The 16,702-nt window shown below is 40.3% G+C and overlaps 1 protein-coding gene across 1 annotated transcript in view; it reads left to right on the top strand.

The window, feature by feature from the left end:
• The window catches only part of TRPC7 (transient receptor potential cation channel subfamily C member 7), a 114,978-nt gene extending 99,850 nt beyond the window's left edge, over positions 1-15,128 (top strand). The window contains exons 8-12 of the mRNA XM_074604267.1: positions 914-1,109; positions 4,806-5,027; positions 7,917-7,997; positions 12,556-12,631; positions 13,346-15,128. Of these exons, the coding sequence (XP_074460368.1) occupies positions 914-1,109; positions 4,806-5,027; positions 7,917-7,997; positions 12,556-12,631; positions 13,346-13,488 (718 nt within the window). The 3' untranslated portion in view covers positions 13,489-15,128. The remainder of the gene's footprint in view (positions 1-913; positions 1,110-4,805; positions 5,028-7,916; positions 7,998-12,555; positions 12,632-13,345) is intronic.
• The last annotated feature ends 1,574 nt before the right edge of the window (positions 15,129-16,702 follow it).

Below are 16,702 nucleotides of genomic sequence, written 5' to 3'. Positions count from 1 at the left end.
TTGCTTCTAAATTAAAAATGGAGCAAAGTGCTTCCAAAATGTACCAGCATCCCTCCTCCTCCTTCCTTCCTTCCTTCCTTCCTTTTCAGACATGACTGCTCCCCTTCTGCCTGTTGCGTCTTTGACTCCTCTGTATCAGACTCTCCTTTTGACCTCTCCATCCAGCCACATCCTTTCCAGCCCCACTTCTCTTTATCGTTGGCTTAGTCCCCTCTTTTTTTCCTGTCTTTCAACCTTTTTGTTTTCCTCTGGTTCCTTTCTACTTTCAAGCAAGGGTAATAATCAAATCAAAATGCCTTTCTGCAACATCTCCTACCTCTCCTTAATTTCAAATTTTTGCTACGAATGCTTGGGCATCTGACTTGTTTGCAGTTTCAAAGCAGGATGGGAAGAAAATCAGACTGTGGTCTGGGTATATTTGCACTCGATGTTCTTTATATTAATGCCGCAAATCAGAACTTGTCAGTCACTTCTCCTGGGTTAAAAGTAATGCTTCTCTTCTGCCCTAAAAACCATATATAAGGAGGTCAAACTAGGTTCCTTCTTCCTGTTCCCAGATAATCTCTGCCTATCTTCTCTGGATGAAAAAGGGCGAGTGGAGGGAAAATGCAAGTTGCCCATGGAGAAGTCATCCTTAATAGGGACACAAAATCCAAGTGACAAATAATACACCTGAGAAGAACAGATGGAGCAAATAAGGGAACACTGTAACTCTATAGTGTTAATCAGAAATCATATTTCTTTATCAAATCAGGAAATAGGATTTGGCACATCCCTGGGTGATGAATAATGGCTTACAATCAGTGTGCCAAGGCATCTTATTTATATTGGTGGGTTGCCACTTTTATTATCAGCGTGTGGCTTGGCTAACTTGGTGTCAACTCTACAAAGTGATTGTTTGCTTTATTTTTAGGGTAGAAGAAAGTTTTAAAACCTTATTCTGGTCAATATTTGGCTTATCCGAAGTGATATCTGTGGTGCTGAAGTACGATCATAAATTCATTGAGAATATTGGATACGTACTCTATGGAGTATATAACGTGACTATGGTGGTGGTGCTGCTCAATATGCTAATAGCCATGATCAACAACTCCTATCAGGAAATTGAGGTAAGATAAGAAATTAGATTACAATATCATTGATCGTGAAGATGTTAAAAAAACAAGGAAGCTGTAGCTTGTTCCACATGCAAGATTAGAGTGCTGTTGAAACGCAGATCTTACACCGTGTAAGAGTTAAGGCTGCGTCTGTCTGCAAATTACAATTGAATTAATAATTAACAATAAATCATGTCTAGAACAACTTCAACTTCCTTGTTTGTAATGACCGTCTGTGAGTAAACCCAATTTCCTTTACATGTATTTAATGAAAGTGGTTATTGATACTTTTTACTCCCTGTGTTGGTTAGGATAATTTATCCGTATGTGTTACCTTAGATGCATTGTTTGCTTATGATAGAGTAATATTTCATCTGGCTTTTTGCCCTGTTCTCTACTGCTTAAACACTCACCCCAAGTAGGTCTGAAGCTCGTGTATGCATGTCGCGGGCGGAGTGAATAACTTCACTTGTAAGAGAGTAGTGAAATGTTTATTAACATAAAACAGTGATTTAACAAAGTTAGTAGTGAATGCGACAGATTCACTACTAATCTCTCATTACGAGATTCAATGCCAGGGTACACTTGATTATTTACTGCATAGAGGCCAGGATCAGACAAGCTCTCAGGGAGACCCTCCCATTGGGTCACGAGGTTCAGAAAGGACCCCCTTGCTTTCTAAACTCCTTCTCAGAGAGGAGTCTAGGTGCGGCTGGATCCAGTCCTAGTCCCAGACCTGGTCAACAGTTTATGTCTAAAGGATTATATATGCGCAATCAATCCTTAGATCACTTAGCTAAGATTTCAAAGTTTAGCATGCTATTAGTCACTTATCGAGAATCTGTTGCGGCAAGGAATCTCTCAACCTTGAGGAGAAGAACCTTAAGCGAGAGACCCCACTCAAGGGGAGATCTTGTCGTGCAGCCCGCTGCCGTGCAGGAGAGCTCAAAGGGCTCTTGGGCTGTCCACTATTTATGGAGTAAGATAATTGACCTATAGTCATATTCTCGTGGGAACAAGATACCTAGGTTCCCACTCCAGACAGTGTTTTGGTTATGTTGCCAGCCATCTCCCACAGTTCAAGTGCAACTCATAACAACTCCCGCTGATGGCCATGGCTTGAGCAGGAGCCGGGGGGGGAAAAGGGGGAGAGCACACCGCCGCAACGCATATTTAAAAATTCCATATTTTCAAAATACCAGGCAATACAACCTTGAGACAGATTTTTTTTGAGGTGTCCAGGTCTTCAAAACATTACTGCAGGAACATTCATAAAAAGCAACTTTTAAAGGAATGTGGATAGGTTTCTGCAGAAAGGCAGTTGCAGGGTTTACCCACCCTCGTTCAGTAGCATGGCTGTTAGCAGACTGAATTTGCTAAATGCTTTGGATATAAACAACTCCCTGCTCATGTAAATAAAGACAGAAGAAAACTATTATTTGGATAATGTTAATGCTGAGTCACTTCTTTCTTCTGATTTGTTAAATGTCAAGCTTCTGTAGTTAGGTTTGTATTAATTATTTGTCCTAATCCCCCTCAGAACCTGACACTGCAAAAGGCCAGAGCTGAAAATATTTTCTCACTGTAATGTCTGATTCATCCACGTACTTTAGTGCAAATATAACTCTATCTTGTGCATGCTGTAACTACGTCTAAATGTCAGAGGGACCTTACATATGTTCTCTGCCCTAGAAGTTTTCCTGCATGCAGAAAGCAGAGTCGTTTCCCCAAAGGCTTCTAATCACTTAAGATCAAGTGTCTTCCTGAATCCTCTTCTACTGAAACAAGATTTACTTCTGAAGGGGTCTCAGCCTCTTACCTCATTTTCTAGTTTACTGTAGTAGGTAGAGATGTTCTTGAAAGAAAAATATCTAAAACCACCTGAATAGGTGGCCTATATTAACTTTCTAGTCTAAATTTTGTGATGACCATTTTCCTGGAAAAATGCTTTATCATCCTTCTTGATTGTGTGGAAATATTCAAAACTTTGTTAAAGATTACTTGTAACTATCAGTAAGCAAAACAGGTGTGAGCTATTTGGCGCAGATCCTCATACTTGAGGACTGGCAAAAACTAATAAATCTCATTAATTTCAGTCCTCAGTAGCAGGGAGATTAAAGACAGAGTCACAGAATCATAAAATTGTTTAGGTTGGAAAAGACCTTTAAGATCGAGTCCAACCATTAACGCAGCACTGCCAAGTCCACCACTAAACCATGTCCCTAAGTGTCACATCTACACGCCTTTTCAATACCTCCAGGGATGGTGACTCAGTCCTACTGACTGCAGAGAAAGTCCCTTTTGCCAATGCATTTATCTGATGACAGCAATGTCAATAAGGACAGAGGATGGTCATTACTCAGGAATTAAATTCCATTACGGTCAGTGGGGACATGCTTTACTGTTAGCTGGAGTGAGAAGACCATATCCTCATGCTTTCCATCGAACATCTCTCTTCAGCTACTTCTGTTTTTCTTCTGTTTATGCCTCAAGTATTAGTGCTTCCTGCCAACTTTGCAGGAAGTCTTTCTAACTCTATGGAAAGAAAAAATCCTTTGGCCAGGCAGAAACCAGAACTACTTCCATCAGTAGATTCTTAACTGCTTAACAGAAAAGCGTTAGAACTGTTCACAAGTGATTTCTCCTGTACTTCAGCTTAAGTCTTCTGTGAGGTGCAACCCCAAACAATGAGAAGACCAAATGGCAGAAGTGAACGCTTGCTCCGTTGGTGAAGACATATCGCTGTAACTGTGACAGAATTGATCTCGGTTGTGTTGTGCCATTTTTTCACGGAGTTTCAGAGGTACAGGGTAATCAGAGGTTATTAATTTCAGCAGAACACAGATGTATGTGCGTACGGGGTGCTGGCAGAGCCATGCTTCTATTGATGCTGTTGGCTTCCATGTAAACCACAATGAAAACAGCCATAGAGCAGCTGTATCTCGTCCTTTCTTTCACCTGATAAATGGTCCTGATACATGACCCTGACCATTCTCCTACACAAATGCCAAACAGATCCATAAAGCATGTGCTACCCTTGACCTTGTACTTGGAAGTTATCCTGGCCCACCTTGATAGTTCATAAAGGGGATTCACAGGCACTGAGTGATGGATTTTTTTCTCCACCTTCACGACTGGCAGGAGGTGAATAGGAAGAGAATGAAGATGCATTGGTCTACGGATACACGATGGTGAATACAAACAGGATCTATAAGGAAATCAGCTAATGATAGAAGAAATAAGGGATCTAACCTCTTCTATGAGGAATTCCTGGCCCATGCAGTGATAACAGTTAGCTGGCAGCTAGACAGTGTCACAGTTAATCAGATACAGTCTTTGTTGTTGTTGTGCACTAACAGTTTCTTCTGCTTTCCGTGAATCTGTATATGCTCTGACGCATTCATTTATTAGCATAGCACAAGCATCAGATTATTACTGAAAGGCAACCCCTTTGATATCCAAGGAAATAGTCTAGTATTTGAAGGATTTATACTCTGTTTATCCAACACTTTGTTCAAATTTTCCTTGTTTTGAGTTCACCACAGAGGAGCCTACAAAGACACATTGTGTGCAAGGGTCTTGGCTTGTCAAAGAGAAATCTGATTCTCGTTAAATCCTACCTGTTTGTTTGTCCTTGTCATAGCTAAATTCCTTGCTATTTACTAATTATGTATTTGGGTGTTGTTTTTTTTCTCTTCCCTTCCCAAGGAGGATGCAGATGTGGAGTGGAAGTTCGCACGTGCCAAGCTCTGGCTATCCTACTTTGATGAAGGAAGGACTTTACCTGCTCCTTTTAATCTAGTGCCAAGCCCTAAATCATTTTATTATCTCATACTGAGAATAAAAATGTGCCTCATAAAACTCTGCAAATCTAAGGCCAAAAACTGTGAAAATGATCTTGAGATGGGGATGCTGAACTCCAAACAACGGGTATGTTGTATCTTTACTTTTCTCTTTCTTTGTAGAAAGGGTTCATGCCAGGGACCTTCGGGAGGGCGTTGCATGGTACGCAGGTAGATCAGGGACAGCACAGCCTCTTATTCAGCCTCATCACCATGAGATATTTGTATTACGTTGCATCTGGAGGGTCCTCCCAGACTTGTGGCCTTATTGTACTAGGCACTGTCTGGACACCAGGAAAAGAGCAACTTTCATAAAAGCAGGCACTTTTATAAGGGGGTTTCCAAAGACCAAATAAGCAAGGTCAAAGACGAAGGGCAGAAGCAGAGGAACTATTAGGTTCCCAGCTTGTCTGACTCCTCATCTACCCAGCAGGCCTTTATGCCTCTTCAAAACACCCACCTTCCTTTAAGTGATTTCCAAATTAATTTTACTGTCATTACAACATTTACTGCCTTTCCAGGTTTGGGAACAAGTTTCCAAGCAGAGATTAGTAACACCTGCTAAATAACTAAAGCTGTAATTAACAGCCTCTCTGCTTACATCTGCCTAGTGATGTGCAGCCACTAATGGGTAGATCCTGCCTCAGCCACTGCCCCTTTGGTCATTTGAAATAGAAATTTGCTTTGGAAATTCTGGCTCCACAGCAGCACGCTTTCCTCAGCACTAGTGAGTGTCCACATGGCAAAGCCAGAGAGATGCAGGAGTCTGCTTAGCATCCAGACCCTTCCCAACAGCATCACCTTTGTGCCTCCATGAGGAAATGTCAGAGAAATTACAGAAAATTATGTTGCCCGTGGAAATTATTACCTGCAACACTGTGCAGAGCATCACTGGGAGGAAAGGTTATATATATATATTTATAACAAACACAGTCGCACTCACAGGGCAAGTCCCCTTGCTTTACATTGGAGAAGAAAACATCCAAAACATTCACAGGAACTCAGCTACAGCTGCTCGGCTGTTGTCATTCAATTCAGTGGATTCAAAGATGTGAAGAGGCAGCTTTGCTTAAAAGTATCCTGGCCTTTATTTAATTTTCTTAGCTCAAACTGGGTTTGGAACAAGAGAACAACACCGGGAATCCCTTCCTGGGGGAAAAGCAAAGCCCTCCAAAACGGGTTGTCTCCTATTTCTTCCAGTCAGTTCATGCAGGAGGTCAGTGTGGCTCCTTGACAGGCTGGCCAGCCTTTCTAGGACATGTTGGTATTCCCTCAGCCCGCTCTCAGACCCATCCATCCAGGCTTTAAACCCCTGGCTGTGCGTGGCACTGCACAGGAGGGGGAAGAAGTGGGTGACATTGGGACTCTCCAACTGGGATATAGGCCGCCTACCCTCAGTTTTAACCTTGCAAAAGGTGTAATAAGAGAGACCGAGAAGAAGGAAAGGAATGTTGCAGGAGGCTTTGCAGAGTTTGCCTCTGTAACATGCAATCTGCTTTTGGGCTTTGTCTGGATCTGTTGCCTGTCCTTGAAGGAGCGAAGAGCTGAGCAATACAACTCATGGTGAGCCATCCGGCTCCAGGCGAAGCCCATGGCCTTGGAGGAGATCATGCTCCCATAAATTTAAGGTGTCAGGTCTGGTGTTCATTCAGTCTCTGCCAGAGCCTAAATTGAAGGGAAAAGTATATCCATGGGGTCTACCCCATGTTATCAGATAATTTAACTACCCAACATGGTGAGCACTGCCAAGACAGACAAGCATTTGGGGGAATTTTATTCTATAAATTCATTTAACACTACTATTTATTACTGAAAGACCCACTAGAACAGTGGAGTCTTGAAATGAAGGAAATTGTTGTCTTTTATCTCAAATAATGATTTAAGAAGATAATAATTTTAAAGAGTTATTTGAATCTAACCACACAGAGCTCGCTTTGTTTGAAATTTAATTTCTGCTTCAAAGCATAAAACAAAGTAATAAAATTTTCTCTAAGCTCTTCCTTCCCCAAACGACATAAATGATAGTGTCTGGCTTGCCCTTTTTCATGGAACGCATGCAAAATTCATAGTTTCCATAGCTTTAACATAAACAATTAAGAGTACCAGTCATTTCTTGCTTGCCTGTTGATTGTGTTCACAGATCATCTTCAAAACAGTCTCTGTAAGACCATGGCACACCTGATGAGGAAGAAATAAAAAATAAATTATATAATTACTTCAGACTTTTAGTCTAATCATTATCAGCATCCTGATTTTAAAAAAAATAACAATAAAAAAAAAAAGTCACCTGTTTCTCAGCATCTTTAGTCCAGTTATAGAGGAAAAACCCTACACTTGCATATAGGTGCAGAAGTCTATGATATTTATTGGCTCCTCTGGGTCTACGATATGAATTAATTCCTTTGAATATGTGATTTTTTTGTGGTTACCATTTGGACCAAAAAGTTCAGAGGTGAATAACAGAGTCAAAGAAACCTCTTACAAATATTGTGTGTAGTCTCCAGAAAAGTCTCCTTGGAAGCTTCTCAAGTACAAAGCTAGTAGCTGTAATGTCCTCTGATAAAAAAATACTACTAGTATATAAAAGTACATATTTTTATTGAACCAAAAAATGTAGCAAATGGTACTGCTGTTTTAAAAGGACCAGAGAAAATCAATTCTGTTTCAGAATTTGTTTTCATACCACATTGACTTATTCTCTCTAAACATAAGTATTTTTCTTCCTTTCTTATGTTCTAAATTGATAATCAACAATCACCAATAATTCAGAATCCATTTTTTTTCCAGTAATTTGTGTTTTTCAACCCTTTTCTGTGTTTCAAAAGTTTACTTCCTAGGCCTAAATGTGATGGCTTTTCTTCTACTCATACATTGAACCATTTCCTACTGGTTTTATAAAGCTCTGTTTAGTTTGAGGCTGTCTGGGTATGGGAAGCTGTCATTGATTTAATTATATCATGATGTTTTATAATTTCAGAAAGTTCGTTTTCACTCTAGCACTCGAAATACAGAAAATTTTTCTGGGAAGAACGCTTATAACAAGCCCACAAGATATCAGGTAATCACAGTATGAAAACAAGAGCCAGGGAAGAGATCTGTCAGTGAACCTGCAAGGGTCACGTTTGCCTCCTCCAGTCGATGCCATCCTGTGACGTGCCAGGCTCTGGCTTAGCACGGGCATGGGACTGGGCTGGGGCACTTCACCTTCATGGTACACTGAGAGTACACTGAGACAAACGCAGCCTATCACCCATGGAAATACACATGGTGTTAGCGTTTGTCATGATAATTAATTCCACTCAAAGGTATTTCATTTGCTCCAAGAAATATCGTTCCAGCTTTAACCCTCCAGTCTTGCATTGACAGCATTTCATTTGTCATGACACAGCGACATCTCTCCAGCCTTTGCATTAACATTTGCATGTGCTTTCTCTGGCAATCACCTGTCCTACCGAACTAAACCTGCAATGTGGTACAGTTCAAAAATACCTGTGGCTGTAGCAACGGCAGGGGGTACCCCAGCCATCGCAGGAACTAACACAACCGTCTGTTGAGGCTGGAGTGTCCGTGCCAGCAGATGTATTATTTCTTGTGCAAATACGTGTAGTAGGGTAACACAATAAGCAAAATGTGCCCCACAGGATTTTTTCCTTATTTTTCAACATAAAGTGAAAAGGAATCTGACAGCAAGTGATGTGTCTGAAGGAACCGACATTAAAGAGAGTTGAGGAAAGTAAAAGTTAAGTTGGATGAAATGTGCAATGGCAATTCTAGAAGTGGTTTGTCTTGTGTTGGTAAAGCATCCAGCACAATGAGATCCTGAGCTGTACAGAAGACCGGTAATAAATTTCTACTGGTTTCAAAAGTTGTTCAGGCTATTTTGCCAGGATAGGAGGAGTATCTAAACATCTAAGTTAGAAATGGGGTTAATTCACACCGGCATCTGGAGTCAGTAGGCTTGATACCACCAAGGGCAAAGAGAGGAGATGATCATGTCCCACTCAAAATGGCATTTCAGCATTTCTGACATTTTCTCGTCCGTTCAAACCCACAGGTAACAGAAAGATGTGACAGCATCTGCTGGACTTGTTCTCTCCCTGTAGCTATTATTTCTAAATGAGGCCGCCTAATGTTTGTGGTAAATTAGGCCCTTATTTCCAGTGCTGAAAAAGCCAAAGGCAGCTGTTAAAAATAGACAGAAAAAGATAACTACGTGTTATTTTGCTTTAATAATGCTCCTACTAGGTTTGCCTTCAAACAATCTTAGAAAGTTTCAGTTGCTGCAGGAAGAATTTGCCCAAATAATATAAGAAGAGTTTAATAGACTTGATTATCTAAACATAAAGAAGAACAATCAGTTTGATAATCTGGCCAGCAAGCTTTCTTCTACACCTGGGAAAACCTTTGAAGCAGTGGTTTCTTGCTGAACTGATTTCTTTAGTAGTATTTATCAAGTGACACATCTGCAGTCAGTGTACTTGGGAGTGTATGTACATAAAGACAGCACTCTTGAGGGATAATAAAAACATGCAGAACCTAAACATGCAATCATTTGAAAAGTAGAAAGAAGTCAACACACAGTTGCCATGATCCAGGAATAAACTAGTCTAGGCAAAATGATGCCTTTATCAAGCCCTTTTGAGCTGAGACTTTAAGATGGAGCAATGCTAAAAGGCTATGTTAATCTCACAAGTTTTTCCCACTTTCAGCACTGCAGTCCGTCATGCTGTCAACAACATCTTCACCTACAAAACTCAGAAAAGGATTAGTCAGGAAAAAAAATAGAAGGAATAGTTTGTACTTTTAAAGGCTCAGAACTATATTTCTTTGCTGTTTGGAGAGATAAAATAGCAAAGAGGTGAGAAATGGGCAAATTCCTTTGCTTGCATCACCCTTGAGCTCTTCTATTGCCTAACTGATAACATGTGCATTTGAGATCACTAGGTTTGAGATCCGATTGCCCCAGTGAGTAGCTGACCCCTCTGACCACTGCTGACTTGCATCTGATTTTGACCAGGGATATGAAGTTGCAAAGTATTTTCTCCCATTAGTGCCGCCCTGGGACCACCCACACTCATGCCAAATGACACCTACACCGTCCACAAACACAGCATCAAGAAGAAACTTGTGAATTAAATAGCAGTATTAAGAGCTGTAACAACGTGAGCTTCAACGGCACATATGAGTGAAGTCCAGAATAAAACACTATAAATTGTGAAGGTGGAAGACATCACGGCCTCCCAATTAAGACAAGGAACTGAGGTCCAGCAGGACTTACCAGACCCAAAAAGTCAATGGCTGAACCAGAAAGTGAGCCCCAAATCTCATGAGTCCTATTTCAGTGCCTTGGCCACAAACCTCTCCTTTTCTTCTCATATCCCTCTGTGCTAGAAGGTATAGAAGGTGTTCAGATAGATGATGGCAAATGCAAAGCTTGAAGGTTGTGCCAATAAATATGTAAAAAACATTGAATTCAGTGCAGAGGTATAATTTACAAATGCCTGATCTGTTCCTAGAACCTATTCTCGTAAGACCATTTTAATACCGATGCTCAGTAGTTGAGTGTTGCATAGTATAAATGATCTCTAAGACCTGAAGAATTTCAATTAACTTTTACAGAATGGGGGAACAGTACTTCATAGAAATCAGACTTATTTGAATCGTTTCAAGTTTAGCATTCATTACTAAGAGGCTGTCTGTAAGTTTTGTTCAGCATTTCCCTGAAGTAACCAAGATTATTTTGCCAAGAGGCTATTTCGCCCATCGTAGCTAAAAGGTGCAGTACTGGGGAGAAGGGGAGAAGCAAGGCTTAGAAGCCACAGTGCAACATTGAGGCAAAAAATTAAGTATTTTGCTAAAGCTATTGGCAGAAATATCTACTAAGTGGCTAAGTAGACTCTTGTTAAAAAGTGGTCACTTTTTTAATATTTAGTTTCTATACACCAATCTGACTACAACATGTGTTTGATAGACCAGGCAGCCTTAAGCTTGTGACTTCTATCACACATGGTGCTCAATATAGCTAATAGTTGAGTAGTGTCCATCAAAAATACAAGCTGCATGGGAACTGGAGTTCATAGATGTTATGTTATAATATTTTTCCAGGTAATAATAGCATTCACTGTGTTCTGATTCCTTCTTTTCATCTAAATTTCCTCTGTCGTCTGTTCTGAAAAAAATCATTTCTTTTTGGATCCAGGATTTCCCTACTTTCCCCAAACATTACTTCATTTATGTTTTCTCAGGTGTCAACCCTACCTCCCTCTGGATTCTACTACCTTGGCCATCTTCAACACACCGTACGTGCGCTGTGCCTCATCTCTATTGCCCTAATGACTCACCCGGTTAGCCAGATGCCTCCTTGATACAAGGACAGTCTTAGACATCCCATATTCCATGACTGCATGACCTATATACAAATGACTGGAGCCTTCTTTGATGTTCATATGCCTTTGCCCTGCTATAATCCATATTTGGCTACTAAGAAAAAAGAGCAGGTGTACTGACCTCTTAATTCATAGTTCACACTCTGTGCGGCATTTTGCAGCGATGTTCAAAGCAGAGACATGTGATTGCTCTGTGAATAAGTGAGCCCGTGCCGGGAGTGGCTTTTCCCTGAACAGTGGTCATCTGGTCAATGGAAGACATTCGTGTATCTTTTCTTGGATGCTCACTGAGCTCTCCTCTGTTTGTAGAGGAGGCACCTAAATCACTGTCTCTGATAGAGCAATCCTTTTTGTGTTTATCATAGTAGAGGTTTTTTTCCCCATTGATGAGCGTCTTTTCTGTAGCGAAGAACTGGCAATGACGCAGGCCTTCAGCTGTAACCCAGTGCATAGTCCAAGACACTGAATATTATTTTCCTTCTGGATAAATGTAACTTATGCATTTTTGGAACAATATCACATTGCAAGTTCATATCCATAACCATCTTCTACTGTTTCCATATACGCTGTTCCTTGCTAACCATCATCTCCCATTTATAGTCTACATGGCTCTATTTTTTCCCCTGTTCATATCCTCTAAAATCTGCAATTTCCGTAAGAAACTTCTTTCACTTAAGCCAAGTTCTTCACTTCCATTCAAACTCTTTTCTCTGTCTTCACTAATTTATTTTCTCTCCTAAAAACCTACTTGCAAGGCTAATGGAGTCATTTCGTTAACCTCTCGTCAGTTGTTTAGTTCATCATCATGAGTGAGTTTGCTAACATCATTAGTTAACCATTTATTTCTTCCTATAAAGTATTTTTTATTGATACATTAAACAACAACATGCTAAAGGAAAGCTCTGGATCACATCTCTTAGCTTACTATTGGATCATCTGTGTTTTCTTTCTGTCTGTGGGACATACTCTATGTTCATGCGCATCTCACAAAATGCCCCAAAGTGGCTCATATGTGGGCTCATTATGCAATGGCTGTCAATCAACTATTGTAGTACAAAGTTCATAATATAAAGTACAAAATAAATGGGAAATCAATACAAAAAAATCTGTTTGCATCCTCTGAAGCCAGGTTTTATCCATAGCGAAATCAAGTGTTTGGATTGCTCAAAATGAGTCTAGAATTAAGGCAATGTGGATAAGCTCATGTTAAGTGTTCTGTTCTCTTTTCAGAAAATAATGAAGCGACTGATTAAGCGATATGTGCTGAAGGCTCAGGTTGACCGAGAAAATGATGAGGTCAATGAAGGCAAGTGGATTTTTATAATAGACACAGATTAAAGCAAGTAATGTTATCGCTATTGATATGGCCAGTAAGAGGGTTGACCTTAAGTAACATCCTCTGTAGAGAGAGAGCATGCTCGTGCTCACACTAAGGTGAGCAGTGGTGACTCTGAGCCACTTTTATGCTCTTGAAACTCTGGGTCCCTAATTTTCCTTAGTAGAACACACGTATCATAGGATCTGTCTTTATATAATCCTGCTCTGCCCTGTAGTTTTACCTCTCCTTGCTTTACAACATCCACATATTGCCAACACCTAAGCGTGTCTTGGGGTCTAAGTAAAGCAAGGACTTATTTTGATCTGGGTAAGGATTTGTATGGCCACGGTGTGATGTAGGATTTATATGCAGATGGAAAAGAACCCCCTTCTAACACCTCTGAACTGCTACCCTCCTGCAAGTGCCCCATGTAGGTGGAGATCATTATGTGGAGAGAGAACAGACTTGAGAAAAAAGATGAACTTTCCATATGTACTTGCTATTGCTGTGAGTACCACTACTGCAAGCACAGGTTATTTCTTGCAAGTCAAATATTAAGAGCATAAATGCAAGAACATCATATGGAGCTCCACACACATTCGTGTCCAAGGACACCGAAATTAATGTTTTCTCAGGACTTAAAACCATAGAGATTAATTATTTGGTTCAATATTGCTAACAAGAACATTTTCCTCCTTTTAGGAGAACTTAAAGAGATTAAGCAAGATATTTCTAGTCTCCGCTATGAACTCTTAGAGGAAAAGTCACAAGCTACTGGCGAGCTGGCAAGACTAATACAGCAGCTGAGCGACAAATTTGGGAAGAACTTAAATAAGGACATTTGATGGTGGACACAGAGAAAGGCAACTGGTTTTCTAAACATTATTCAGTCTCAACCAGCATCTTAGAAGGGCAAAAACCATGCAAAAGATGGGTACCGCACACTCAACTTTTGCTAACTAGCAAGTATTGGTAGGAGCACTTTGCATTACTCCTGTGCTTGGTCAGTTACCAGTTAAATCTTTTAAGATACAAAAATGACTTACTGGTAAAAATATATGCTATGTGACATCAGAAATAGATGCACCATATGGAAGGCACCTCTAGTTAAAGGCAAAAAAGCCAGCTCTTCACCCATCTGACTCTAGTGAAGACAAAGCAACTGTGCTCATCTATACCAACTGAGACTGTATTGATCAGAACTGGGGGAAGTCTGAAGAAAAAAATGTGCCAAGCATAATGCTTGAAAAATTTTAAAAATTCCTATCCTTGGTTGTGTACTGTCCTTTTATGTTTACACGGGCGTCCGTGAAGATAACTTTGAACAGCACTGTGGTTAATGAGTTAATAAGCAAATGAGAAATCATCTGCTGAAATGACCAAGGCAAAGTACAGCAGGTAGAGGTCATCTCCCTTTTAGACTGGATGACAGTGTTGGAAAAAATGGACCAAGCTTGTGGGGCAAAACATCCTTTCACCCCTCTGCCAGAACCTGATAAAGGGATTCCCAGCCAAAAACTCTTCTCCGCCTTTTCCAGCTGTATTAGTTGGTCCACTAATGGATATCGTCTCTTTGTACACACCTGGCCCCTCTTTTATCCTTAGATGATCCCAGCTTCAACAACGGTGTACTGAAATAATTGTAATGGTGTGAAACTCACTTCCCAGGAATACCCAGACATAACATACATTGTGCTAATGTGTTCAGTTCAAGGAACAGCATTAATCCAGCGACAGTGGTGCAACTGAGCTCAGCTTTCAGATTCCAGAGGTCAAACAGCAAGCCATAGGGTGAGATTAATCACGAAGAACATAGCCCAGTAGTTTCAAACCTTTCAATCAATACGAAAAAGCTTCATTTCCACTGAGACCATTCTGATCAAAAAAAAAAAGGAAATAAAGGAAAAATCATTGTAGAAATTATAGTCTTATGTGTTTGGCTCTTACAAGGAAGGGATTAAAACTGTTTTAAAGGCTGCAGTAATACAAGTATTTGGATTGCACTTTTACGACTGGAAAGTGATGAGTTGGCGCAACACAACTGCAAGCTTGGATTGCTCGGGTTTTTACGTTTAGCGACATGATTTTAACTACTTAAAGCACACCTTACTACTTGGGAAGCACTGAACTGTACTGTTTGTTTACAGAAGACACCTAGAAGATGAACATTACATTTAGGTATCAGCTGAGAAAAACAAGCAGAACCAGAAGGTTACCTGTGATCAGTTCTTAAGTGCCAGATGAGAACACAGATAGCCTAATAGAATAATAGTTATATTTGTACAAAAAAAAAAAAAAAAGGAAAACAAAAAAAAAGTGTACTGTACGTAGATCTGTTTAGAGAAAAAGCAAAATACTGTATTTTTACCTTTAATAAGATTATCTTGTATACTGTAATATTTTTACCTAAAAGTGGGGAAAAAAAATAAAATTACCTCATAATATTTTGTTGTACACTGAGTGAAATATTTGCCTGATCTTTTGACTATCCAATACATGGACATGGTTTTGCTTTTCTGCGATGTGTGAACCATGAAGTCATTACAGGAAGCAATTTTGCCATAGGAATTCTGGAGCCCGAAAAAGCCAAAAAGCAAAACTTAAACTACAATACATTTAAATGGAATAACACTGAGAAATTAAAGGTTCTGTGACCAACTGTAGCCTGCAAAAATGACTCCTTATTTGTGGTGCTTAATTTGCAACTACTGTATCCTTATGAACGTGTTTGTGAAATGACGTTGGAAGAACAGAAATTCAGCTCAGCTGGCTTCAGAGAAGCATAGCGCTGGTGCTGAGCGTGCAAGCAGAAGTTAAAAGAGTAACGCTGAAGTTTACAGGCTTTAGCTGGTAAAACAACTGAAATAGCATTTGCCCCTGGATTTCCCCATCTCGGTAAGTGGTACTTTACAGCGCGGGGTGGCATTTCCCGGAGCTGCTGTTCGCAAATGTAGGAAATCTGTTGCTTTTGCGTAATAGCTCTTGCCGATGTAGTGTCATGATGAAACACTTAAATGTCAGCGTTCAGCAAAGGGTATCAAATGCCAGTGTAAAACAGACACTGCAAGTAATAATCTTTGCAAGAATAACCAATCGTTTCGGGTTGTCTTCCACTACTCAAACCAGAAAATGTTGCTGATTTCAAATATTCAGTTTTTCCCATAAGAAGAAGGAATATCTTTCATGGTAATACCGCCTTCCCCACTCTCCCTGCCCCGTTCCTTTCTAGGCACTGTGTAAAAATTCTTTCAGTTTCGGAAAATCAGCCCTGTTGCCACAGCACTGTCTTGAAAATTGATATCATTACAGCTCTACTCCTGATAAAAGCTTGCTTTACCCTTCCCATTCAGTGCTTTAGCATCCCCTAAGAACTGAAGCAGAATTTTTCTAGGTAGAACATATAGTAACCGCCATAATTTCCATTTCCTATGGTACTGCATTTTAAGTTGCATGAGAAAGTTAAAAGTGGAAACTCTATGGTACACTTTCATTTTTGCCTATTTAGATGCAACTCAACAAAAGGCTTGTCCTAAAGTCCAGCAGCATCAACAGGAATGTTCTCCTACTGCTGAATACTGCAGTCAATGCGTGTTCTGGTCAGCACAAATACCACCGTACTGTGAATAGCTTTGCTGAACTACGTGGGCCCAGGGGGAGGTGTAGCCGTGCCCCATCAGCTACCGCCGGCTGCCTTTATGGCATCTGCGTAAGCGAAAGAGCACAATCCTGCCACTAGAACAGCTAGCTACCATGCTGCTCGGCATGCAGGAATTTGCTACCAAAGAGCATAATAAATTCTAGGACTTCCAAAGGAGACTAAAAGATATATAAAAATATACTGTTAAAAAAAAACCTGTGTCCTCCCCTTTTGCATTTACATTTCAGGAACCAACAAGGCACTGAGGCTTCATATATAAATATTCATGATAAGCAAAAATCCCGCCTCATCAGAGTTCTTTTCTCATCTAGTCCCAGGAACACGCACAAGGAAGCTGCACACTATGTATTAATGTGCTACCAGCAGAAACGATGTTAAATTCATGGCTTATTCTCCAAGTT

The sequence above is a fragment of the Larus michahellis genome, chromosome 11, assembly GCF_964199755.1.
Source record: "Larus michahellis chromosome 11, bLarMic1.1, whole genome shotgun sequence".
NCBI lineage: Eukaryota > Metazoa > Chordata > Aves > Charadriiformes > Laridae > Larus > Larus michahellis.
This window is presented reverse-complemented; position numbering and strand designations above follow the sequence as displayed.